General features: G+C 44.4%; 2 protein-coding genes and 1 non-coding gene across 4 annotated transcripts in view; 2 read left to right on the top strand and 1 right to left on the bottom strand.

Moving 5' to 3' along the window:
- Positions 1 to 2,990: 2,990 nt before the first annotated feature.
- On the top strand, positions 2,991 to 3,092 carry LOC114088757 (U6 spliceosomal RNA). The gene has a single exon (XR_003582053.1). It is a non-coding gene; the product is annotated as a U6 spliceosomal RNA (small nuclear RNA).
- A 3,040-nt stretch (positions 3,093 to 6,132) lies between these two features.
- Gdf11 (growth differentiation factor 11) lies at positions 6,133 to 15,917 on the top strand. Its single transcript, XM_027927119.3, has 3 exons — positions 6,133 to 6,571; positions 11,649 to 12,046; positions 12,554 to 15,917. The coding sequence occupies exons 1-3, from the start codon at positions 6,133 to 6,135 to the stop codon at positions 12,932 to 12,934; spliced, it is 1,218 nt and encodes a 405-aa protein (XP_027782920.1). The 3' UTR covers positions 12,935 to 15,917.
- Sarnp (SAP domain containing ribonucleoprotein) overlaps positions 14,242 to 27,679 on the bottom strand; it is a 55,218-nt gene continuing 41,780 nt past the window's right edge. The window contains exons 10-12 of one of the 2 annotated variants that reach the window (XR_003581556.3): positions 23,309 to 23,398; positions 20,903 to 21,070; positions 14,242 to 15,877 (exon numbers count right to left, since the gene is read on the bottom strand). Coding sequence is in view for 1 of the 2 variants with exons in the window: in XM_027927131.2 (XP_027782932.1) it covers positions 21,029 to 21,070; positions 23,309 to 23,398 (132 nt within the window). In the remaining variant the exon portion in view is untranslated. Of the gene's footprint in view, positions 15,878 to 19,402; positions 21,071 to 23,308; positions 23,399 to 27,679 lie in introns of those variants that run through there. The other variant, XM_027927131.2, reaches the window with a different exon arrangement.

Raw genomic sequence — 27,679 nt, 5'->3', positions numbered from 1 at the left:
AAAGAGTATTTATCCTATTAGAATGGTGTTTTACCAGATATTTAATCCTAATAATTCTATGAAATAGGTATAATATTTGTATCTTCATCTTACAAATAAGATGTATTTCATCAAATAAGATGTATCTCATCTTCTTTAAAGACTTTTAAGAACTTTCAAAGCTGGGCACACACATGCCTGCTAATTCCAACTACTTGGGAAGCTGAAGCAGGAGGATCACAAGTTCAAGGCCAGCCTGGGCAAATTAGTGCGACCCTCTTCTCAATAATAAACACATAAAAAGGGCTGGGGATGTAGCTCGAGTAGAGTGCCCCTTAGTGGTAGAATAGTAAAAATCGTTGAAGTTCACACAGCCAGAAAAGGGGGGCTACTGGAACTGGAGCCCAGGCAGCCTTGTTGCAGTCAAGAAGCTAGAGTCAGCATAGGACTTCTGGATGTCATGCCTAAATCTCATCTATGCTGAGAGCTAAGGAAAGAGTAAATTTGGCCTAGAGATTGTGGGAGGCAGGGGGAATTGGGTGCTGGGTATCTAACCCTGGGACTCAAACATACTAAGCATATACTGTATCACTGAACTCCAACCCCCAGCCAAGGAGTTGTTCTGTGAAGAAGAAAAACTTATGCAGATTCAAGAATATAAGAAGAATGGAATAATACTTCCAGGTATCTAGCTTAGGTGGTTGCCATTCACTAATGAAAAACTGCAAGTGGGGGATGAGGTTGTGGCTCGATGGTAGAGCACTCGCTTGGCATGTGTGGGGCACTGGGTTCCATCCTCAGAACTACATAAAAATAAATAAATAAATACAATATTTAGAAAGAAAGAAAGAAACCCTGCAGGTGAGCCAGGTGCAGTGACACATGTCTGTAATCCCAATGGCTCAGAAGGCTGAGGCAGAAGGATCACAAGTTCAAAACCAGCCTCAGCAATGTAAAGAGACCCTATCTCAAAATAAAAAAATAAAAATGGCTAGGGCTGTAGTTCACTGGTTAAGCTCTCCTGACTTCCATGTTTGGTACAAAAAAAAAAAACTTAGGTGGGTCATATTTTAGGGAAGAGAAGGAATTCTCTACTTGAGCTGTGATGTTTGAGTGCCTTGGGTTATCCAGATGGACATGTTCGGGAGGCATCTCTCTGTCCTGGAGTTTGGGGTAATACTGTTTATTTATTGTCTTGTTTGGACTATCCGTTCCCTGAGTATTATCTTTGCATATCATTTCTCTGCACCTGCCATTATATTCATGTTTGGTGAGGAAGTAAAGATTGGGCTGCCTTCATATTCATTTATTCATTTTTAAAGTACTGATACTCAAATTTCAGGGCTCACACATGCTGGGCAAGCACTCTACCACCGAGCTATACCCTTAGCCCATGTGCTGCCTTCTTTACAGGAGCAGAAGGAGATGACACCACCTCTTCTCTCAAGGTGTTTACAAGTTTGTTGAGGAAGTGACATTACAGAAACATTTTAGATGATGGGACAAACCAGAATAATGTAGTAAAGCCTCTGGGAGATCAAAAAGGAAAAAAAAAAAAAAGAATCATTAAGAAGGAGAAAAAGGGGCTGGGGCTGGGGCTCAGCGGTAGAGCACTCTCCTAGCACATTCGAGGCCCTGGGTTCAAATATTAATAAATAAATACAATTTATTGTGTCCAACTACAACTTAAAAATAAATACATATTTTTTAAAAAGATGGAGAAAAAGTACGCTGGGGATATAGCTTAGTTGGTAGAGTGCTTGCCTCCCTTGCACAAAACTCTGGGTTCAATCCCTAGCACCACAAAAAAAAAAAGGAGGGGAAAAAAAGTCAGGTACAATGGCACCCACCTATCTTCCCAGCTACTCTACTCAAGAGGCAGAAGCAGGAGGATTACAAGTTTGAGGCCAGTCTGGGTAACTCAGCAAGACCCTGTCTCAAAATATAAATATTTTAGACACCTTGGTGGCACATGCCTGTAATCCAAGTGACTCATGAGGCGTAGGCAGAAATATCAGAAGTTCAAGGCCAACCTCAGCAACTTAGCAAGACCCTCAGCAATGAGACCCCATCTAAAAATAAAAAGGACTGGGGATGTATCTCAGTGGTAAAGCATCCCTGGGTACAATCACCAGTTTTTATATATATATATATATATATATATATATATACACACACACACACACACATATACATGTATATATGTACATATATGCAGATATATAATTTTGTAAAGGAATAAGGATATAGCTCCATGGTACAGCATTTGCCTAGTGTGTGTGAGGCCATGGATTCAATGTTCCATACCACGCACGCACACACACACACACACACACACAGAAAAGTTCACGAACACTTCTATCGACTGATCACTATGTAATTCTCACAACCAGCTGAGGGTAGGCATTGTGATCCCCATGTTATAGGTAAAAAGAATAAAAAAATTAAAAAAATAAACTTGATGAAATTCTGAGATACCCATATCTTGGTCCAAGGCAAATGAAGGAACGAGCTAAGTTTTTTTGTTCATTCCATTGTTATCTCAGTTCCTGTTCCCTATGGAAACGGATCATCTATTAAAAGCTCCATGGGTTGTTTTTCCTAGCCCCTCTCCTCACACCTGAACCCTCAGTTTCTTCCTTATTCCACTCCAGTTCTCCAACCCAACTTTGCTCTTATGTTTATGCCAAGTCAACTTTATGATATTTTATTGGGCTCAAATTCCAAAGAGTAAACCCCTTGGCTTGGTCTGAGCAACTCAATAATGAAATTCATCCATTTATTCAACAAACATTTAAAGTGCCCTGGTGGTGGTACATGCCTATAATCCCAGCATCTCAGGAGGCTCAGGCAAGAGGATTTCAAGTTCAAAAGCCAGCCTCAGCAATTTAGCGAGGCACTAAGCAATTTAGCAAGACTCTGTCTCAAAATGAAAAATAAAAAAGGATGTGGCTTAGTATTAAGCACCCCTGGGTTCAATTCCTTGGGGGGGGGGATTGAAAGTTCCAGGAGTGCTTATTTTGGCAGCATATATACTAAATTTGGACCAATATAGAGAAGATTAGCATGACCCCTAGAATGACACACAAATTCCCGAAGCATTCCATAACTTTGTTTTCTCTAATAAGTGGATGCTGATCCATAGTTGTGGGGCGGGCAGGAAAAAAAATGAAGAAACTTTGGATTGTGCAGAGGGGAGTGAGTGGAGGGGTGGCGCGATAGGGATGGGAAGGATAGTAGAATGAGATAGACATTATTACCCTATATACATGTATGAATACACTACTGGTGTGACTCAGCACCATGTACAGCCAGAGGAATGAGAAGTTATTCTCCATTTGTGTACAATGTGTCAAAATGCATTCTACTGGACAGGCACCTTGACCCATGCCTGTAATCCCTGCGTCTTGGGAGCTGAGGCAGGAGGATCTCAAGTTCAAAGCCAGCTTCAGCAACTGTAAGGTACTAAGAAACTCAGTGAGACCCTGTCTCTAAATAAAATACAAAATAGGGCTGGGGATGTGACTCAGGGGTTGAATGCCCCTGAGTGTTCAATCCCAGATACCACACACACAAAAAAAAATGCATTCTACTGTCATGTATAACTAATTAGAATCAAAAAAGAAAATGTCAGGAAATGAGTAAAACATGATTCCTCAAACATCTTCAATTTTCCTAGTGATCTTCTGGAACTTGGGATTAAGAAATAAACCTGGGCCAGGGATGGTAGCCCATGCCTGTAATGCTGGTGGCTTGGGAGGCTAAGGCAAGAGGATCACAAGTTAGAGGCCAGCCTCAGCAATTCAGTGAAGCTGTGAACAACTTAGTAAGACCCTGTATCAAAATAAAAAATCAAAAGGACTGGGGATATAGCTCAAAGGTAAAGTATCCTTAAGTTCAGGTCCCAGTATCAAAAAAAGAAGAAAGAAACGGAATAAGGCTGGAGCTGGATGTTGTGGTGGCACATGCCTATAACCCCAGATACTCAAGAGGCAGTGGCAGAAAGATGACAATTTAGAAACCAGCCTGGTAAACTTTGTGAGATCCTGCCTCAAAAGAGAAGGAGGAGGAGGAGGAAGTGGAGGAGAAAGCTTGGAGAAACTGATGTCTGGGAAGAGGTATCCAGCATCAGATGTTAAGCACCTTCAAATAATTTTGTCACTTTGCACTCTTTCACTCTGTCTTCTGGCTTTGTCCATGGTCATACTTGAAGATGACCACCTCTGGATTTCTCCTCTTGTAACTTGCTGCCTTTCAGACATCTGAAAATAGACCTCTCCCCATCCTCACCCATGCAACTTTGAGCCCCTTCTCAGGCATCTAAGATCCTGCAGGTCCAAAGGCATAGGTAGATATTCATAGCTCCAGATTCCTCTCTAAAACATAGTGGCCTCCATGGTTTTTGTTGTTGTTTTGGGTGGAATGAGGGATACTGGAAATACTGAGTATTGAACCCAGGGCCTACATGGTAGGCATATCCTCTACCAAAGAGCTACACCCCCATTCTCTTAAAAAACAAACAGGAGCTGGGGTTGTGGCTCAGCAGTAGAGCACTTGCCTAGCACGTGTGAGGCCCTGGGTTTGATCCTCAGCACACATAAAAATAAATAAATAAAATAAAGGTATTGTGTCCAACTACAACTAAAAATAATAAATATTTAAAAATTTAAAAAACAAACAAACTTTATTTTGAGGGCTGGGGTTATGGCTCAGTGATAGAGCACTTGCCCAGCACATGTGAGGCACTGGGTTCGACCCTCAGCACTGCATAAAAATAAATCAACAAAATAAAGGCATTGTGTCCATCTACAACAACAAAAAAAAATTAATAAAATTTAAAAAATTAACACTTTATTTTGAGATAGGATCTTGTTAAATTGTCCAGGTTTGTCAAATTTGCATCTTCCTGCTTTAACCTTGGGATGACACCAGGATGAAAGGTGTGCCACCCTGCCTGCTACTGTGCTGGGGCTCCCTCATTATTTTGTTCTTCATTTTATGTTAATTAATTTATTAGTTTATTAATTATTTTGGGAGGTACTGGGGATCGAACCCAGAGCACTCTACCACTGAGCTACATCCCCAGCCCATTAAATTTTTTGTTTTGAGACAGCGTCTTGCTAAATTGCCAGGCTGGCCTCAAACTTGCAATTCTCCTCTCTCAGCGTCATTAGTGGCCAGGATTGCAGGTGTGTACCACTAAGTCTGGTTCCTCATGTCTTCTTCTTTAGCTACCTCTGGCAGATGGGGCTCTTTTGGACTCAAGTTCTTCACCTTCTCCCTTTTGGGCTCTCTGTGCTCCCACCAAGGTTGACTCTTGTGGCTGTCACCCCTTCCCTCAGGAGTCTGCTTTTGCCCTGATCCTTTGGTCTGCCTTCTCAGGGGCTCCCTTGGTATCTCCCAGTCTGTGGCCCTCTCCCTTTGTCTTTCCAGGGTACTGGTCTCTGTCCTATTGGTTCCTCTGCCCCTGTTCCCATCTCTATGTCCCCTCAGTCTTCCCTTGTTTAGCCGCACCTCTCTCTGGACATTCCTTTATCTCTGTCTCCGATTCTCTCCACCCTAACTCTACCCCTTCTCTTATTCTAACTAAGTCTCTCACCTCTGTCTAGTCCCATCCGACTCTTCTTTTCCCTCCTTTGTCTGTCTCTCTGTCTCTCTTACCTCTCTTCCTGTCTCTCTGGATTTGTCTCTTCTTCCCTTATCCCTCCAGTCTCTCCTAGGTCTCTCTGACTCTGACTTTCCCTCTATACCTACCCCCTCCCCCTCTCCTGTCTCTTCACCTTTCTCTGGGCCCTTGCTCCCTCGCTCCCTCCCTCTCTCTTTTCCTCCGCTCTCTCCGGCTCCCTCTCTCGCCTCGGATGACAGCGCTACCTCTTTTGTTGGCTCCGCAGCCAATCGCGGCCGCTGACGACACGGGGGCCGGGGCTATAAAGGGCCTGGCCCGGGCTCGGGCCCCCCCAGCCGCCCGCCCCGGCCGCTCGCCCGCCCCGCCCGCGCGCCCGCCGCCCCCGGCCCCCCCGGCCCCCCCTCGGCCGGGCAGCCCCCAATCCCGCGCCGCCCGGACCCCCTCCTCCTCCCTCCCTCTTCCCTCCGCCCCCTCCCTGCGGGACTCCGGCGTCCCCGCCCCCCAGTCCTCCTCCCCTCCCCTCCAGCATGGTGCTCGCGGCCCCGCTGCTGCTGGGCTTCCTGCTCCTCGCCCTGGAGCTGCGGCCCCGGGGGGAGGCGGCCGAGGGCCCCGCGGCGGCGGCGGCGGCGGCGGCGGCGGCGGCCGGGGCCGGGGGGGAGCGTTCCAGTCGGCCGGCCCCGTCCGTGGCGCCCGAGCCGGACGGCTGCCCCGTGTGCGTGTGGCGGCAGCATAGCCGCGAGCTGCGCCTGGAGAGCATCAAGTCGCAGATCCTAAGCAAACTGCGGCTCAAGGAGGCGCCCAACATCAGCCGAGAGGTGGTGAAGCAGCTGCTGCCCAAGGCGCCGCCGCTGCAGCAGATCCTGGACCTGCATGACTTCCAGGGCGACGCGCTGCAGCCCGAGGACTTCCTGGAGGAAGACGAGTACCACGCCACCACCGAGACCGTCATTAGCATGGCCCAGGAGAGTAAGTGGGCTTCGGGGCTCAAGCGGTGCGTTGCTGGCTCGGCTCTGGGAAGGGCGCCTCTGGCTTCCAAGCCGGGCGCTCCCGGCTGCTTCGGCCCGGAAGCGTTTTCTGCGAAAACTTGATGGATTAGGGACCCGGGGCTATTCCACAGAACTTTTTTCCAGCGGTGAAGCTGGGCAACGGAGTTGTGTGCAGGCCCTGTTCCTGGAGGTGGGAGGGGGCAAACGCGACGGGTTGCAAGATACTGCCTCCCAACCCCGGTGTGCGAGAAAGACCCCCGTTAAAGGAGTCGGGGGCGGGGGGAAGCTGAGGCCCGCAGCTTTGGGGACTAGGCAGACACTCTGTCCTGAAGGGCCACGGGTGGGGATGACTAGAGAACAGAATTGGGAGGCTCCCAGCTGGGCCGCAGTACTCTGTCTTCCCATGGTCCTGGCACCAACTCCCCGCCCGATGCTCCGCAACGCGCCCACCCGGCTCCAGAGAACCGAGTGCCCCTCTCTGTCCCAGGAATAGGATCCCAGAACCCAGTGTTCCTCCTGGCAGCCCAGCTGGCACCCTTTTCATCCTGAGCCGTGTCTCACACTGGGTATCCCAAGGGGCCAGGAAAACTGTCTTCTTGGTACCGACCGATCTCAAGATAACTCCATTGCGCTGGGGGCTTAAGGACAATCATTTGGTTACTTAAACCTCAGTGTTCCGTCCCTTATTCACCGGGCCCGATGGCAACTGGACTTAAGAGAGAGGAAGACCCAAGGGAGAATGAGAAAAAACTGGACGGGTGTTGGGGGAGACCCAGGCATCCGAGTCCCTGGCTTAAGGAAGCTGAATACTGAACACGTTAATAGACATGAGCTGCTTTGAAATTTTATGGCCTGGAAAATCCAGGCCAATACCACTACCCCCAACTCTATCTCTCCCTAAGGTCAGGTGACTCCCTCTTCCCCTCCCCCACTGAGTCTCCCCTGACTCTTCAACTCCAGGGAACCAAGCCCTCTCTTATTCCCTGGTGGTTTGGCAAGGTCCCCCACCCCCCAGTTTGGTTTATGGCTCTGAACAGAAGAGGGGGGAGACTGGTTTATTGGCAGATGGGTAATAAAAAGCTGGGGGCTGAGGGTCCTAGTGGCCCACATCCATAGGAGAGGCACAGGAACCCAGGTGTGCATCTGGGAGGTTTAGTACCTGGTAATGCCAAATGTGTTTCTGTAGAACTCAACTGAACCGTACTTATTCAGGACTGTAAAGAAAACTAACCAGGAAAACTAACTGGATTTGTGTGTGTATGTGTTTGTATGTGTGTTTGTGTGCACGCGCACACAGGCGAGCTATGCACCCCGCACCAAGGGCTGGAGATCTGATCCTGTTTCCTCAGTCTCCCTTCTGCTCCTTTTAAGACTTCTGCTTGTGGAAGCTGGGGTCAGTCTGAGATTGACCTAGGGCAGGGGTGGGGGTGGGGATTTTAGGAAACAGTAGTAGAAGAATTCTGATCAAGAGTTTGCTGGAAGAAGATGAAGGGTACAGAGGGAAAAGATGCTCTGGTCTGTGTGGTATAGTGTGTGAGAATTCCCAGGATGGGTGACAGGGCCTTGGACTTCCCCTTGCTCCTCACTATGCCTAGCATTCCTTAGCTATAGGTCTGAGCTCAGAATTAGCTCTGTAGTGGGGATGTGGGAAGTGAAGGGACCCTGCATGCATGGATGGGGCAATGAAGGTTAAGACTGAAGGAGGCACCAGCAGTTGGTGTCTCACCCCAACTTCCACTCTTGTGCCACCAACAGTACTTGGGTAACTAGGGAACTGGGTCTCCAGCCAGGTATTGTACGTCCCCTTTAAGAGCCTAGCTGAGCTCTTAAGAGAGGGAGGGGGAGTGGAGGGAGGGGGGAGGGAGAGAGGGGAAAAGGAAAAAGAGACTTTTATAGTCTAATCCCCAGGGACCCGCTTTAATAAGAGACTTGTGCTCTGCTAATCGGGGGAGGTGTTTGTCAGCAGAGATGGCCTCTGCTCCCCTCCCCCTGTCTCCCCTCCCCCAGCCTTCAACCCTGGACCCCAGCCCCCACCTCGCCTAGACTGCTTTGCTTGCCCTAGTTCCCTCTACCCTCTCAGGCTCTCCCACCCCAGCCTTCATCCTGGGAACCCAGCCCCCTGCCCTTCTGGGAGCCGAGCCCAGCCCCTCAGTTTCTCTCTCCTCCCCATACAGAGAGGCCCCTGCCCTCTCAGCCCAACCTCCTGCCCCTAGGCCTTCTAGCCTGGGTTGGAAAAGGGTGTGTAGTTGGGGGTGGAAAGGGGAGGCCGTAAGTAAGGAGGGGGTTGGGCTTTTGCTGAAAATAGTGCAATGACCTCTCCCCCAGCAGCACCGCCTACTAAACCTGACCTGCTGCCTGCCACCAACCAGATCAATCCAACACACATGTGGCCCCCTCCCTTTTCCATCAGAGCTGTTAAGGATTCTCCCAAGCCCCTTTCCCTCTATAGCTCTACCTGCTTATTCTTTGTTTCTCCCTCTCTACCTTTTCTGTCCTCTTATCTTTACCCCACCAGGTTTAGCTCCCTCCCACCTCTAGCTTTTTAACCCCCACCCACTCCTTTCTACTCAACCCTGGTGTTCTCCAACTCCCAAACTTATTTCTTCTCACACCACAATCTTTCTACAACCTCCGTTTTTCTGCCTATCTCTACTAACCTGACTTCATTCCTGGATCTTCTTGATTCTTACTTCCCTCACCTTCTCCAGTCTTTCTTGACTCTTCACCTTTCTCTTTACTTTCTCCCTATGTCCTGTCCCCTAGTAGTACTGACTAGTCTCCCATCCAGTGGAGAAGTGTATGAGGATTCCCTGGGATGGGCAATCCTTTATCTGAAGGAACCAAAGGATCAAGTGCCCAATCCCTCACCTTCAAATCTTAGGTCAGCTAAAGGTAGTAGGGTATGTTTCGAGTTTAGAAAACCAAACACTTATTGAGAAACTACTACTATTTTCACATTCTTTAATGCTCAGCACCTAAATCAAGAATCATTACTATCATACCAAGAAGTCTATGGGAAAGGCCAGATGAGGAGTCAAACAGTGGTTAAACCCACTTCAATGTAGCCAAGGACAGTTTAGGAAGAACTCTCAAGCACTTGCCTGTGTAACTGAAAATTGGGAGTTCATTCAGCATGTATTTATTGAATACTGCTTGGTACTATGGGACGCACTAAAGCTACAGTGGTGAGTAAAATATATAGTATTGACAGTGTCCACCCTCAAAATGAGTATCTTAATAGCAAGAAATAGACATTTCCTATGCCTAAGGTAGGCATAATATGCCATTTGGATTGTTGCTTGTCATTCCAGAGCTCACCAGTAGCTTCCTTGCCCCAGCTACTCTCCTAATCTCTGAATTTCCATTCCCCAAGCCCCACTCTATTACATCATTACTGAAGCTCCAGCCAGTAGGATAAATGGGAGGACTAACAGAACACTGCACCTCAGAGAAACAAGGAAGACGATGATGCAGAGGACTTTGTGTATTGTGACCTAAAATATGAAGATTACAAAGGACTTTCTTCCTATCCTATTCAGAAGGTCCTCCTCTCCTGGAGTGAAGTGGGAGAGTGTTCATGGATGTTAAGTCCTCCATGACTACACAGAATGTTATGTGGGCATAATACCTAAGGGCCTACCTGGACTTCTGCATCATAGCTATATGGGCCTGGAAAAGCTCATTCCAGATTCTTCTTATCTAGAATGAGAATGGTCATTCTTGAGAAACATGATTCAGGGCATTCCCAAACTAAGACATTAGGAAATGGAACTGGAAGAAGCTGGGAGCACAGGGATATATTAAGCATCATCTTTAATCCCCAAGGTTTAATTTATGGTCCAGAACAAGGGGGAAAGGGTCAAGATGTGAAGTTGGGATACTGAACCTCTGTAGACTTGCTGGTGGTCCTGGACCAAAAAAACAAACAAACAAACAAAGGAATCTCAGGGGAGAAAAAGCTACTGAATTTTGTTTGTCGTGCTAGGGATTGAACCCAGGGCTTCACACATGCTGGGCACTTCCTCTACCACTGAGCTACATACATCCCCATCCCTGTTTTCCCCTAAGTTTTGAGACAGGGTCTTGCTAAGTTGCTAAGGCTGGTCTTAGACTTGCCATCCTCCTGCCTTAGCCTTCTTGAGTAGCTGGTATTACAAGTGTGCACCAACTGTACCCTGCTGATTATAGTTGATATGGTATGTTGAATTATTGTTTGTTTTGTTTTTGTGGTGTTGGGGACTGAACCCAGGGCCTTGTGAATGAAGGTAAGCACTCTACCAACTGAGCTATATCCCCAGCCCGAATTATTTCTGATGCTTTGGGAAAGTAGGAAGAAACACAATTTTTCCCTCCCTCAAAATCTGAAGCACTAATGGTGGTGATGATGAGAAAGCAGCTAAGGAAACTTCTTTTGAGGAGAAAAGGAATGAGGAGTCAGATGCATAGGATGTGCTTGGGTAGTTTCATTCTGGTGCTACCGGGGATGACACAAGCCTAGATTTCAGTGGTTTAGTTTATAAGATAAATTTAGCCTACATTCCCTCTGGACCCTGAGTTATATCCTCTGAGGCCACCTTTTTTTTTTTTTGCTGGGGGGATGCCAGGTTCCACCTGCCCATCAGACAAATCAGCAGAAATGGGGCAAGGTGACCTAAGGACAGCAGGTGTGGTAAGAGGTATGGCTTCTATGAAGAGCTTAAAGATTCAGAAAAAGTTGGAGCCTTACATTCTGGGAATAGTTAGGGAAAGGGAAGGGAGAATTCCCTGATAATTACCTTTACAGGTTAAAATGTAGAGGGGAACCTGTGTATTAGGATAAGTAAATGGATTAGGGAATTGGTACAGATCAGTAAAGACTGATAGAGCCCTCATCCAAAGTGAGGAGGCAGTTTTCAGTACCTGAAACCCCATACAGATAATCCATAAGATAGTCACAGGAGAAGGGCAAAAGCTGAAACACTCAGGCTGAGGAGTCCAAACTGCCAATGCCACCCAGGGATGCTGATCCTTTCTACAAATACCCTTTGCTGATGTTGTGCTCCCTTCTCTCTTATCAGCGGATCCTGCAGTGCAGACAGATGGCAGTCCTCTCTGTTGCCATTTCCACTTCAGCCCCAAGGTGATGTTCACAAAGGTACTGAAGGCACAGCTGTGGGTGTACCTTCGGCCTGTGCCCCGCCCAGCCACAGTCTACCTGCAGATCTTGCGACTGAAACCCCTAACTGGGGAAGGGACCGCAGGGGGAGGGGGTGGAGGCCGCCGTCACATCCGTATCCGTTCACTCAAGATTGAGCTGCACTCGCGCTCCGGCCACTGGCAGAGCATCGACTTCAAGCAAGTGCTACACAGCTGGTTCCGCCAGCCACAGAGCAACTGGGGCATCGAGATCAACGCCTTTGATCCCAGTGGCACAGACCTGGCTGTCACCTCCCTGGGGCCAGGAGCTGAGGGGCTGGTGAGCAGGGGGCCTGAAGTGGTGGTGGATATGTGTATCCTGGCCCTGAGGAGGTGGGGATGTTAGAAAAAGTAGACCAGGAACATAAAGGGAGGTGGGGACCAGTATTACTTCTTAGGCCAGGAGCTGATTCTAGATGAGTTGGAGGATGGGGTGGCAACTGTCACTTTTCAGGGAACCAAGCCAGGCAGCAGCTGAAAACTGGATTTGGGGTAAAGGTGTCAGATAATGGAACCCAAAAACTGGACACTGATGAGGCCCTGAGCCAAGGGGCTGATGAAGGTCAGGTTGCCAGGACAAAGAACTAGGGAAGGCTGAGTTGAGAGATGGTAGATGGCAAGAAAAGTGAGTTCAAGATAAGGATGGGGTGGGTGGGGCAATGGAAAAGCCAAGAAGTCAATGGTTTCTGTTCTGATGCCACTATTGAGAGGCAGATGGGGGTGGGGGGGACAGGGAAGAACTTTTCAGGGCTATGTCACATCTCTTTCCCCTCTCCCTGACCTTCAGCATCCTTTCATGGAGCTTCGAGTCCTAGAGAACACAAAACGGTCCCGGCGGAACCTAGGCCTGGATTGTGATGAGCACTCAAGCGAGTCCCGCTGCTGCCGATATCCCCTCACAGTGGACTTTGAGGCTTTTGGTTGGGACTGGATCATCGCACCTAAGCGCTACAAAGCCAACTACTGCTCCGGCCAATGCGAGTACATGTTCATGCAAAAGTATCCGCATACCCACTTGGTGCAACAGGCCAATCCGAGAGGCTCTGCTGGGCCCTGCTGCACCCCTACCAAGATGTCCCCTATCAACATGCTCTACTTCAATGACAAGCAGCAGATTATCTACGGCAAGATCCCTGGCATGGTGGTGGATCGTTGTGGCTGCTCCTAAGGTGGGGGACAGTGGATGCCTTCCCCACAGACCCTACCCTGAGACCCCAGCCCTGGCCCCCATCTCCCCAAGCCCTAGAGCTCCCTCCACCTCTTCCCATGAACATCACACCTTGTTCCCTGACCAAGCAGTGTGCAATACAACAGAGGGAGGCAGGTGGGGGTTGAGGGACAAGGGGTTGGGGAAACGGGAAAGGAGGGACAGACATAGTTAGGGTGGAGTGTTTGATGTTTGCAGGTAAGAAGGTTTGGCAAGAAGAGAGATGTAGAGACAGAAGTACAGAGGGATAGAGACAGGAACAAACAGCAACATTGAGAAGGCAAAGGAATAGAGAGGCAGAAGAGACAAGAGACTAGGCAGAGACAAACAATGAGAAAGAGACAGAAATGGAGTAATAAATGAAAGCCCCACACCAAGCCTCCTTTCTTCCACTGGCAAGGTGAGGGGCTTGGTATAGTTTGGGGAGATCCCCTGACTATCCAGTAGGAGAGGAAATAAAAAATCCATTCTTAGCATCTTCCCCTCCCCCTACAACAATAACCAGGGGAAGGGAAGCAAGGGCAGGGGCAAAAGTAAGGATTTGGGAATTTTATTTATTTATTTATTGTGACTTTTCTTTGTTTTTTCTTTTTATTTTTGGGTACTTGGCTTTACTGGAATAGGAGGGCCCCTGCCCACTATGCCCCATTTGTCCCTTATGCCCCAAACCCTGCTCTTCCCCAATACCCACCCACTTAAGCACTTGTATAAAGCCTCCAGGGTTGGGAATGGGAGTAAAGGGCAAGAGGGCTGATATATGTGTTTCTAACCCATAAGCAACCTAACTAACCAAATGGGTTGAACTGAGTGGCCATGGAAATAGTACAAGATTGGCGTTTAAGAGCTGAGGGAGGGGAAATCCTCAACATCCAGGATCTATGAGAGCGCCACTAAACTAACCCTCAGACCCACCTTCTCCAAGGTATTGATTTAGTCAGAGGGTATAGCCTGTTTATGCCCAAATTACCCTCAGCCGAGAGAGACCAAAGAGCCTGTGGAATGCCCCTGCTCCCAGCCTCTATCTTCAGGTCAATAAAAGAGTAGAGACCCCAAAGTCCCCCAGGTCTGGGTAAGATTATAAAGGGTCAAGAAAGGAATAATAAGGAGGCTGAAGGTTACAGGGCATTTGAATCCAAATCACTGCTCTGGGCTAGGGAATAGAATCTGTAGACCAAGGTGGAAGGGATTCTGGAAGGGGGACATTTTAGTCCCCCACCCCCCAAAGCTCAGGGTGGAAGGAGGGAGAAAAAGGGAGCAGAGTGTCTATATAATTTTTAATCTTTTATTTTTGGAGTATAGAAGTACCTGGAAGCAGGGAGGGGATAGTACAGTGGGGAAAGGCATCTGACAAGGCCAGTTGACGGCAAAGAATGGGAAGGAAGGAGATTCCCTGGTTTGAAAGGCTAGGAAGCAGGCAGAAAGCAGTTGCCACTTCAACTCACTAGCTGGGCCAATTCATTCCTCCCATAATCCTGACTCACTCTCCTCTGGACTCACTGTGCCTCAGTTTCTTCCCCTCGATGGAATAAGAAATAGCAGCACCCGCCACAGCCAAGAGATGAATTCTGAGCACTTACCACGGGCACTTTATGGACATAAAATACCTCTCGCTGTGGGACAAGATAACCAGGGCACCAGAGTAGTGGTGAAGATATGTGAGGCTTAGAGGAGTCACAGGCTTCAGAAAGTACAAGTTCCCCTGCCTCGCAGATGGACAGTGCCTGAAGCCAAGGAGTTGAGAATCTCCACACCCTATCCATACCTCACCAGCAGATCTCTTGGCTCCAGGCAAGAGCCTAAGGATGTCAGGAAAGCAGGGGGTGGGCTTGGGGGGGGGGGCGCGGAGACCTACAGCAAAATGGTACTCTTAAGTAGATCCAGCAATTACGGTCTGGTAGAAACAGTACTGAACTGAAGTAAAGCCTGAGGTGGAGAGCAGACCTGGAAGGCTTATTCTTCCTGAGCACATGTCTCTCCTGCTTGGACCAGACCACTGAAGGGGCAAAGGTATGGTGACCACCCTTGGGAAGGTGATGCTGGTGAAATTTAGCATCTTACTTCTATTCTCATAGTGAGAAAATGAGATAAGGTGTTTCAGTAGAGGAATGAACAGGGACTGTCAAGCTTTTCAACTCACCTTCCATATAGCAGCTATTTTAACCCCAAGTCTCTCCTCTCTGGCCCTATTCTTCACCCTTCTGCCCCAGTCTTAGAGAACAAGACACACCTGACCATTCACATTTCTTTGGTGGAAGGAGAGGAGCAGAAAAGTGAAGAATAGCACATGCTTCCCCGCAAGGTCAAATACCTCTTGATCTTGGATAGGGTGGGGACTGGGCAATAAACATTAGGTAACTTCCCTCTACAAAATCTAAACAGCTAGGGCATTAAACTTGGGGGACACTTAAAAAAAATTGCCCTTTAATACCACCAAATAAAGACCTTTGCAGAGTCAGGAAAGGGGTCATTTCTCTTAGGAATATAAATCTGAGTTGAAATTGCAGTCCCCTGTTCCTCCCTATCCCCAAAGAGGCATGGGATAGAAAAGCTTGGAGACACAACCCAGCAACCCAGTGGGGGCTGGCACCCTTCCCCCACCTTAAGTGTGTGGACCTGGCCAGTGCCCCTCGGAACATATCATTACTGGTGTAATTATTTACTTTGTGTATTTGTTACATCATGTGTGTGATTGCCTTTGTTTGTTAAGGGTGTCTGAGGAGTATGGGGCTGACTGGGGCACTGGAATGCCAGGAAAGGACTTCTTCACTGAGATCAAGGCTTCCTCGAGGGAACCACTGCAAAAAGGCCATCAGGTAGTTTTCAAGTTATGTGACAGAGGGCAAAGATGGCCATAGGGTGCTCTGAGTTTTGGGATGGTCACATGACACAATCCAGCACTTGAACCTGAAAAAAGAAAAATAAAAGCAGTCAAAGAGTTTAGAAATCAGTGCCAAGCTCTTCTCCCTAATCAAGCGCGACATTTATACTTGGGAGACCAGGAATTGAAGAGGATCTAAAAGAGGAAACCTTTTGCTCTAGGACTAAGAAGATGGGGTCCATGGAGCAAGAGAAAAACCACTATGGATCTGGGTGTGTGGTGCACACTTGTAACCCTAGCAACTCAAGAGGCAGAGGCTGAAAGATTGCAAGTTTGCAGCCAGCCTCATCAATTTAACAAGACCCTGCCTCAAAATTAAAAAAAAAAAAGGACTGGGGATGTATGTGGCTCAGATTGAACACCCCTGGGTTCAATCCATGGTAATGCAAACAACAATAAAACACAAAAGTGCTTGTGGGATGAGGGTTGGGACATGTAGTCCAAGACAGATGGACAGAGGATGAGAAAGGAAGGGGAGAGTTCCTTTCTCTGGAGAGCTTGATTCAAAACAGTCCCCCAGATTATAAAACTCTCCCAGCCTCCATAGAATAGGAAATCTGAAGTTTTCTTAAGACAATCCAGCTAATGTCTGCTATTCTGCAGTCCCTACTCCTAGGTTTCCTCAACAGTTTCATCAAAATTCATGAAACAAAACTGACAGTTGTTTGCTTTGTCTGCAAAAAAAAAAAAAAAAAGTGATTAAGCATTTCAAATAATCTTTGAGTCCACTATACCTAGAGGGCAATTTCCAGGATGTTACAAGTTGGGGGTGGCAAAACAACCTTGCCTGACAAATAATAACATAAGGAAAGCTCCTGTGACACCAGCATGATCCAGAACAGGCAGCAAGGATACTAAGGGTTCAATGTGCCATCATGCTTTCCCTGCCTTGTTCATTCTACTACCAGACTGACCCCACCCTATACCAACTACAAAACAAGTTGAGACTGGGCAAGTAACTACAGTGTTGTGCATTGTATCATCCCTTAGGGAACTGCTTTATCTACAATTCTATCCCTAGCTTTTGGCCTGAGTCAAAATGGTTTTCCCCTTACTACTCAAAGGAATACAGAAGAAATTGTAAGATGAGCTTTAAGTCTTTTCTCCTTTTCCCAAAACACCCTCCAAGAAGTACATTAGCAGCTATCCTATCATTAGTCTTTGCCCAGTTTTCGTATGTGCAGGGCATGCCCCAAGCTAATAAACAGTAAGCAGTGTAACATTTAGTCTCTTGTGGATAGTGGGGCAGAAGTAGGAAAGTCAATGCTCCAGGTGACAATGTTAACTTTCCTACCCATAAGCTGAGGATTAAGAGAAGAACTGGAACTCTTCCCCCATCTTCCTAGTCTCCAAACTCCCAAATACAATTGCATAAGCACATGTATGCGTACATACACAGGCCCAAACTCACCCCCCATTCTTTATCTAGAATCTGTTCAAGTGGGAAAAAAAAGTGTTCTTATCCTACTTTTATTTTACCCTTATAAAATTAAGAGCTAATATTTTTTCAATGATTATTAAGCATTAACTATACTAAGCAAATTATACTGAGTTCATAATATGAAAGTATTAATTTTCACAGCAACCTTCATAATACTGATACAGAGTCTGGAGAGAGTCACAGAATTAAGTAATTTGCCCAGGGTCATAGAGCTAGTGTCAGAATAAGAGATTAAACCTAAATAGTTACTACATACATTACACTCTATTAATAGTGATATAAGAGAAAACAAAATACAGGGACAATAAAGAGGAAAGAGATGACAAAGTCAGGAACAAGATGGTTCAAAGGGTCTGCAAAGGCATGCAACCTTTTATTTTCAGTCCTCTTGAAGGAAAAAACAAGAAGAATCTGGAAACAGCGAGAGAAAGGGAGATCAGAATGTGTGTGTGGGGGGGAGGACTTTAATAATCAGAAGTGGCAATGCCTGTCAGAGTCCTCATGTAAGAGAACAGGGAAGCAAAGTACAATGATACACACCTGTAATCCCAGCTACTCAGGAAGCTTGAGTCTGAAGGATCCAAATTCGAGGCCTGGGCAACTTAGTGAGACCCTATCTCAAAATTTAAAAAGGCTAGGGATGTAGCTTGGTGGTAAAGTGCCCTTGGGTTCAATCCTCAATACTGGAGGGGGGTGGGGAGCAGAGAAAGTTATTCTCTCCTAAGTTCCTCGCTACCCCATCTGTTTCTCATGTTAGACACAGCAAGAGGACTCAGCTCAACACTAAAAAGAGGTCTGGCACGGTGGGATATATTCATAGTCCCAGCTACTCAGTAAGCTGCAGCAGGAGAATTGCCAGTCTGAGGCCAGCATGGGCAACACAGGCAACATAGAGTAATGCTGTCTCAAAATACAAAAACAAACAACAAAACACCAAGAAGCTCTGTCCTTATTCACCCCTTTCTTCCTATAGCCTTTACCCACACTGAAAGTTTTAGTCTTCTGGGGGGAAGGGCAGCTTAGGGTGATGGTGGTGAAGACAATGATCCTAGAGAACCATAAAAAGGTGCAGATTTACAGCTAAGGAAGCTTGTTCTCTCCACAGCTTTTATAGACTCCCTCATTAAGAGCCTCCAGGTATGCGGAGAATGTCACAGCTTTACAGCAAGGAAAAGACTGGAGTCAGCTATATACAGGAGTGAGACTCAGGGATAAGAAGGAAGGAAAGGTATTTGGATCCCAGATAAGAATTATAAACCTAGGTGTCTATTCTGTTAGGCAAACAAAAAGGACTTTTTTTGGGGTGCTGGGAATTGAACCCAGGGCCTCAGCATTCTACCGACTGTGCTATATCCCCAGGCTTGGACTTACTGTTTTAAATTCAGGGGGGAAAAAAAATCCTAATTTTGAGCATTCTATACTATTCATGCTCAAAAAGTTATGTGTGAAATGACTACACTGAGACAGAAAGAGAACATGGTGGTCAGGCTTGGAGGTTATAGTCTTTTGACTGACATAGGAAAACATGGCATCAAAGATCTGAGGAAGGTGGGCATGGTGGTACATGCCAGTAATCACAGCAACTCAGGAAGAAGGATCACAAATTCAAGGCCAGTCTTGGCAATTTAGAGAATCCCATCTCAAAAACTAAAAAGGGTTGGGGATGCAGTTCCGTGGCAGAATGCTCTTGGGTTCAAACCCCAGTACCACTAAATAATAAATAAGTGGGGAGTGAGGAATTGAGCTGAGTAAAGAGAATGATGAAATGTAAAGAATAAAGAATCTAGCGAATAAGGCTGAATACATTTCTTTCTGTAAGGTTGTAAAGACTAAACAGACAAAGTGAAGAAAATTTCTGAGGGACCCATTGCTCTGTTCCATTATTAGCATCTACCCTATTCCTCCTTTTTAAAAAACCATCCTAGAGTAAGAAATCCTTATTGAATCTATAATCTTTCTTATATTACAAAACTGAATAATTCTCTTGGTTGTTTTCAGATGAAGGCATAGGAGAGACAGAGAAAAAAAAAAAAAAAGCTAGTTCTGAGATTAGAGCCTGAAGTCAAGAAAGAGAGGCAAACAGAACAGACTAACAGGAAGGGAGGGAAAGTCACTCCATGTATAAGGTTTATTTGGTTGAGGATATGACAAAAATTTAACCAACTTTCCTTCTTGTTCATCTCTCCAGAATCTCAAATGGGGCAAAATTCACAAAAAAATAGGCAACCTTTGGATCTGTCCTCCAAGGTACAGTTTTCTTAAAATATCCAACTTTGGTCCCTTGTCACCAACTATAGACTTGACAGAAATTAAGAGATTCTTAATGTTACAAAGTTTTGAAAAAATTATAACCTTTCTACTGATCACAAAAACAAGCAGGTTTTCACAGAATTAAAGACAAAGATTACAAACAACAGCAATGTAAGAGTTAATAATGGGAGAAAATCTTCAAGTAAGTTACCAGGCTTGTAAATTTTATAATCCTACCTCACCAAAAAAAAAAAAAAAAAAAAAAACTTCTATAGATGTCCAAATATTAATAATGATTAAGAGAAGACACCCTACATCAACACATCTGAAAAGACTACCAAGTCTCAGATTTATAGGAAACTTCAAATGCAAACAAGCAACCTGTTTGGGGAGAGTCAAACCTTTTCTAAGTAGGAAGCTCAGCAAGGAAAATGAATTTTAGTAATATCCATGAAACACCACCAAAACTGCAATGGCATCCTTCTGCAACAGAAGAAGATAAACTAGCACAGGGCTTAACAAAAAGCTAAGTAGAGTTGGGATATAGCTCAGTGGTATTGTACTGGCCTTCCATGTGCAAGACCCTAGGTTTAATCCCTGCCACTGGGGCGGGGGGGGAAAGGTAGCATCCCATCCCATTGCTTATGTTCTCAATTATCTAATAATGTTTCATGTTTAACATTTTTTATATTCTTTCATACTTTGAATCCCTATATTTTCTTATATCTCTGAGGAGCATCCAGCCCATCAATCTTCCTGAACTGCAAAACTGACAAGGTCCCACACAGTGATTTGTTCTGGAACCAATTATCATGCCAGGCCACATGGAAAATAGGGTCCTTCTTACTGTAGGAGTCTGGGCTCCATTTTATCCAACAACAGGACTTTGTTTCTAGCTTATAGTAGGCAATTATAAATCATTAGTCCTTGTATTTATATTGTTTCTATCTCCTAAAACCTCCTATGCTCCCTCTATTTTATCTCTATGGGTCACTCCAACCTGCTAAAGCAAAGATTCAGGGAGTAACTTGACCTCTTTACAGAAGTTAATGAGGTAAAAGGATGCCTGTGAGTACAAGCAAAGGTAATAAATGGGCTTAAAGGGTAGACTCATACTCAACCTTATCTTCTTTCTAAGGGATAAAGACATTATGGCTAATTCCCCATAATATTTGCTCCCAAAACTCCCCTTATCTTACCTAATCTGGCTCCAAGAACTTATATTAGGAGCACCTAATAAAACACATTGTTCTCTTTTCTGTTTTTTTATTAACAAGCAAAATAATTAAAAATAAAACCACAACAACCTTAAAGTTGGAACAACAGTAAGTTAAATTGCTGCTGGAGTTCACTGATGTACCTGAGGTACATGCTCCCTCACTTCGAGGCAGGATGTAGGCACATAACTGTGCATTTAGGTATACATGTGACCAAGAAGAATCAGAAATGGAAACCATGGGAGAATGGAAAGCATCAAGAACTTTCATCACGCAATCCCAAAACGCTCTGCTCTTTTCCTCTTCTTTGCCTGTAAGGAAAAAGCAAGAAGAAAAAAATAGTAAGATAACAGTAGCTTAGGTTCCTGGCTGCTTTAATCCAAACTCACATGAACTGTCACAAGGTCCAAGAAGAAGGGATGACCCTGACTTTAAGCTTTGTAGCCAGAGATTTAATTCCTGAATCTCTTCAGTTAGTCAGCTGAGGAGGTTTAGTGAGAAAGGAGAATGAAAAGAAAAGATTACAGGAGGTGGGAGGGGAGGCGAGCAAAGGAGAATAGTAGTAGAAAATGGAAAGATTTTCTAAGGAGACAGGGCCCTCAGCCTAAAACAAGAGAGCCTGCAAATAATGGGTCCTGAATAGGTTGGGGAAAGTATCGGGGAGGGTATTGGGGAGGGAGATGAAAATTTCAGGGAACAAAGAATGGTGAGGATGCCCTTTTGAGCAGTCAGGCCCAATAGTAGCTATTCCTTAGGCCTCTAATCCACAGAAAAGAATATAAATCTTCAATGCCAAAAGAATAAATTTAAAGAGAGGAGGGTGTTTACAGATGACTCCTAAGAGAGGCAACACTGGAGAGGGGCCACAAAACAGCTTAAATCCTTCATTCTCACAACCACTGCTCCAGCAAAGAAGGAACCCTTTTTCAGCCCATTCATGCCAAAGGTCTAGCCTATATTATTTAAAAAAGAAAAAAAAATACGCACTAGCCCACTGCATCTCACCTGGACTACTAAGACAGTTCTCTGAACTCAAAAATCTTCTTGTGAACTTCATTAGCCACAGAAGTTATGACTCCTCTACATATGCTGATTCTTCCAATAAAAACCACTGTTCCCGGCCACCCAATCCACAACCTCCTTACCTTACAAGAGGCCAAGTGTACCTACTTAGCAAGCATGCCTGGTTTAACAATAATTTCTTTGGCAAGAAGGAAACAATTTCAATAGGAATTAAAACAAACCTAAGTTTACTTCAAGCTCATTCTGGTAAATCAGAGAGTAAATGAATAGATATAAGAGGTGACATTTTATTCTCAGAAGCACAAAGAATACAAACTTCTTTAGTTTGTTCCAAGTAGAAAGTGCAAACTGATCTGACTATAATTTTTAGGCTTACTTACAAGATCATCTCTGATATTTATTCATAAAGAAGCTTAACAAGAGTTTGAATGTATAAGGAAACAAAATTTAGAGGCTATCTCCAGAAGCAGATAGAGGGAAGAAATCCTGGATTAAATGGAAGTTTTAAAGAACATTCCAAATTCTTTGCTCTTCAAGAAACTTCCTGTAACACTACAAATACTCATTATTTCAATTGTACTTTATGTACACCCCAGGTGACAGATATCTGGTCTCAATTACAGATATTCTCAAATCAGCAAAGCAACATTGTCTGTCAATGCTGAATCTCAATGAATATGAGTTATTCCAGTGGAAACTGAGGCATGGATGAATATGAACCTTAAAAAAAAAAAAAAAAAGATACTCTTTCCTTTTGTAAATAAAGTGGTAACAATAAGGGGATGGGGCTGGGGCTAGGACTAAGACTCAGTGGTAGAGTCCTTGCCTAGCATTCATGAGGCCCTGGATTCAAACCCAAACACTGCAAAAAAAAAAAAAAAAACCAAAGTAATAAGAACAAAAACTCTCATTTCTGATTTGTGTCCACTGTCCTATTCCAGAGAAAGTTGGGCAAAATTACACTTATATCTAGGTTGGAGGTAGCTTTATTAAATAATCAAAGGAAAAATGCCCAGTAAGGAACAAAAACACTATTATTTATTCAATACTTAAAATACAACAGGCATTAACCTGAGTGTCTTACATATAGCATCAATTCAGTCTTGAAGTACTACTCTGAGGTGAGTATATTATATTCTCCTGACAATGAAACAAAAGCTCAGGAAAAGTGGTGGAGCCAATTTTCAAATCCAAACCTACATGATTTCATCACAAGATGACCCCCCCCCCCCCGCCCCCCAAGCAAAAGGCAAATGACTTGTCCTGTGGGAACTGAAGAAGTAGGCTGGGGGTGCTGGGGTTGTGGCTCAGCGGTAGAGCACTCGTCTAAGCATGTGCAAGGCCCTGGGTTCAATCCTCAGCACCACATAAAAATAAATTAATTAATATAAAAGCAGTGTGTCCAACTACAACTAAAAAAATAAAAAGAAGAAGTAGGCTGGGGAAACAGAGGTGTTTTGCTCATTCAACATATTCACCCTAATTTCCCCTTAAGAGCTCTATGAAGCATTCAAAGAATATTTTACCTCTGTATCCTCTGTGGTTCCAGTTCCAGCTGAACTTGTGACAATTCCAAATCGCTCCTTCCTCTTTTTCAGCTTTTCATCATCTTCAGACTGTTCAGGACAAGAAAAATGGTTGAATCAAGCTAGTCTCTATTCACAAAGTAAATAGAAAAGAAATCATAATTTATTGATTATAATATGCAAGCCAACCTTGTACTGAGATAAGGATCACACACAAAAACAGAAAAGACAGATAAGAAACTGAATAAGCTAGTAGTATAGTTTGGAGATGTTGTGAGATGGGTGGTTTTTTGGTTTTTTTTTTTTTTTTTTTTTTTGGCAGTATTAGGGATTGAACTCAGCAGTACTTCATCATTGAGCTACATCCCCAGTCCCTTTTTATTTTCTATTTTGAAGTCAGGGTCTTAATAAGTTGTCAAGGGTGGCCTCGAACTTCTGATCCTCCTGTCACTGTGATCATAGGGTTGTGCCATCACACCTGGCCAAGCCTGACCTTTGAATTATGTTCTGTTTTCCCATCTGGAAATATGATCTTTTCCTCACACAAGTACTCCTGCCACGGTATCATTTGGCACATGTGTATGGATCCTCACTGCTATGTGTAGACTTTCAGCCTCCAAAACTGTGAGCTAAATAAGTTACCCAGCCTCCATTTTTTTTTTCAGGGCCAAACTTATATTTGTTAAGAACAGTAAGCCCTCACTACATTGTCATTGTTGCAGACCGCAGAGCACCTTCAGAACTTGATACAAAGAATTCCTGTCCATGAAGCTAGTTACAGAAGAGTTCTCAGTTATTTCTTTATAGCAACATAAAACGGTAATAGTAGCCTATTATACCTAGAATGACTAAAAAACTTATTTTAGGTAGGGCTTCAATATTCTTTAAACTAGAGTAGAGAAACAGCAAGAAATATCCATAAAACAAACTTCTTGCTCAAGAAATTTGGTAGCTCAAATATATGGAAAACTAAGGTTTGACAGAGTAACTCCTGCAGAGAACAGTTTGGTAGAAGGTATCTAAGATGCCTGTTGAACATACCAACAAGTACCATTTACTTACCAGGGAACAGAAGGGGAAGGGAGCCAGAGTGTTTGAAACACCCAGAAAAGTCGCAGAAAGTTCTAAATAGTTTGAAATGATTTCGAGAAAAGGTGTCCAAGTGACAGCTGCAGTCATTTAAGAGATATGCTCTAGATATTTTTCAAGCATCGATGACCATTCATGATGCCTGCCTAGTAACTGGGGAGAATATTTCATCTTACTATATGAATCAGACCTGGTCACTCCCTCTACTCCACCCGGTGGTACTGGGCTTGAACCCAGGGGTGTCTACCAGTTAGCTACATCTCCATTCCTCAGCCCTTTTTATTTTTTAAATAGCAAGACAGAGTCTTGCTATTGCCAAGGCTGACCTTGAACTTGCAATCTTCCTGACATAGCCTCTCAAATTGCTGGGATTACAAGCGTGTGACACTGTGCCCAGCTACTTATAGCTATTTTAAAGATGAGCTACTGAACTGGGTGCATACATGAGTGGTAAAGCACTTATCTAGCATGCACAAGGTCCTGGGTTCAAGACCCAGCTCCACAAAAAAATAAAAAGAGAGAGAGAGAAGAAAAACTGACCTACTGTTTACTTCCAACATTATTCAATATAACAGTCCTGGATATATTCAAATAAGGACCTAAACATTACTGTTTATTTTTTTGGTGTGGTACTGGGGATTGAACCCAGGACCTTACGCATGCGAGGCAAGCACTATATCAACTGAGCTATATCCCCATCCCATTTTAAGTTATTTTTACCTTCACCTTCCCTTCACACCTAGTCACCAGTTATCAAAAGCTTAGCCTCAGGATTTGTAAATACCACATGGGCTCCCCAAGTGTTCTTCCCCCAGAAAGATTTTCTAAAACTTGGCACATCTATTCAAAGATCCCATCTTCTCATAATCTCAACATCCCCTCTACTCCATATAGACATACCCACCATCACCATAGGGCAAGAGAATTTATTTTAAATGAGCTTTTCTCTATGTGGAAATTAAATTCCACAAGGAATTTATGTTTCTACCATCTACAGGTAGGCTGTGTCTTTGGTGTCCCAAAACCACAGAGTCAAAAAGCAAAAATAATCAAAAGACCTACCAAAAAAAAAAAAAAAAAAAGGAATTTTTCAATACCTCTGCTCTCAATCCCAACCAAGGAATTGCCTTTGTCCCCATGACCACAGCAGCCATCTCTACAATAAAGGGCAGGGCAGCTATCCAGCATTCTATGCTCAATTTATTTAATTAATCCAGCTCCTTGAACAAAGCATCAAGAATACTATCTCAGTCTTTGATTCTTTCAGTTTATTTTCTCCCTTTTGCTGTGCCTTCTTTCTAATGAATAGGAAGGGAGCCAGAAAGCTTGAGAGCCATGAAGGAGTAAAGAATCCTACACAGGAGTTATTTTTAAAAAGTATATTACTACAATAAACTGTTGCCTACACAGTTTTTCCACCTTTTTTATTGTAACTATCAATCTATGCTGGGTGCCCAATTACTATAATCTAAACTACTTTTGTGTGTGTGTGTGTGTGTGTGTGTGTGTGTTGCTTGAGATGGAAGTCAGGGCTTTGTGCATGTGAGGCAAGCACTTCACTAACTGAGCTATATCCCCAGCCCTAATCTAAACTACTTTAAAACACTAAGCCAGGTTCCAAGAAAAAGAGACATATTCTTGTCCTTTGTCATATAAAAAAATAATAACAACATTATAGTCACTAACATTTGAGTGCTTCCTATGTGTCAGGTACTGTGTGGAGTTCTTTACATGCAGTAATACATTTAATTTGTTTAACAATCCTATAAAGTAAGCATTATGATTAAATTCATCCTGTAGATATGAAAACTGGGGCTTGGGGTAATTAAATAACTTGCCAATGTCTCACAAATAATGGCATAGTCAGGATCAGAACCAGGAAATTTTACTTAAGAACCCACTCCTAATTTTACCATCTCTTCTGCTATCACACATATGTATTTCTTTGGAAGAACTGTAACAAAACAGAAGAGATGCTCAAAGGAAAAGGATAATCAAGACCCTAAGTAGTTAGAAATTGCTTTAACCATTTCCATATCACTCATATAACTGGGTCAACACTAAGATTCCATCACTTTTCTAGTAATCACTTATCTCCATTTTATAAATTACATCTAGAGAAAAGGCTCCACTTAGTTAAGTTTCTTTTCGCCTCAATTTGTTTCTAATTTTGGCTAACTGGCCCTGCTAAGAAGCATTTCCAGTAAACACAAAGCCCCACCATATTTTCACTATTAAGGAGGAAAGTTTCCTTGATTTTGTCTATTACCCCTAAGACAAAACCAAGTAAGAGATACAAATGGAAATTTCATAATGAGAACCAGTTTCAGGGGGGTTCAAAGGAGCATCCCTTCTTGGGGAAAGACACAAATAGAACATCATTATGCTGAAGTACCACTTTGAGCTTGCTTTCTTTTTCATTCAATTCAGTGCTAAAAGTACTTCAGCAAGTTCCAGTCAGAGAAGGACACACTACTGATGAAACCTAGCCTTTATTTGGAGTGCTTGCCTCACATGCACAAAGCCCTGGGTTCCATCTCCAGCACCACACACATACACACAAAAGTAGTTTAGATTATAGTAATTGGGCAGCCAGCATAGATTGATAGTTACAACAAAAGTACAGACCCTGAGGTCACTCCCTTCACAAATCTCACCACAAAGCTACATCCACTTGGCAAGTGGGGAGGCAGACTTTTTCCTTGTTCTTTACTTTGCTATATCCTAAACTGGGTAGTTTGAATTCTAAATTAAATCTCCTGTATTTTCTTTTGAGCTCAAAAGTGAGGAAAGGACAAGCATCAGAAAAAGGAGGTGAGGATACACTTCCTCAGTCACTAAGACTAGTATCAGAGATTTTCCCAGGAGCTTTCCCTTTTTAATCAGATTTTGGGGGCCTCTCCTAGAGATCCAGGCAGAGCATCTGCTCCAAATTCATCAGGGGTTGGGGGGGGGGGGCTAACACTGCTTTCCCCACCTACCGCAAACAGCCTGCCTTTCCCTCCCCAACTTAGCACCCCTCTTACAGCCTCTTTCCTCCTTGCCCTGCAGGGAAAGTGCACAAGAGGCCCAGTAAATCAACACAGTTCTAATGATCTTTCTCACTTGACCCTTCTAGCGTGACGGAGTCACATGGAAACAAACGTACAATAAACTTCACTCCATCTTTAGCTCCTTCCTGACAGGTTTTGATTCATGGGATGGTGAGACCCATCTGAGGGAAATTACCTCAATCAAAACGCATCTCTCTCTGCATTCATCAGGCCAATGTTCCCCCAGGCC

Source organism: Marmota flaviventris, chromosome 3 (genome assembly GCF_047511675.1).
Source record: "Marmota flaviventris isolate mMarFla1 chromosome 3, mMarFla1.hap1, whole genome shotgun sequence".
Classification (NCBI taxonomy): Eukaryota; Metazoa; Chordata; class Mammalia; order Rodentia; family Sciuridae; genus Marmota; species Marmota flaviventris.
Note: the sequence above shows the minus strand (reverse complement) of the source record. Positions and strands in the feature narration are given on the sequence as shown.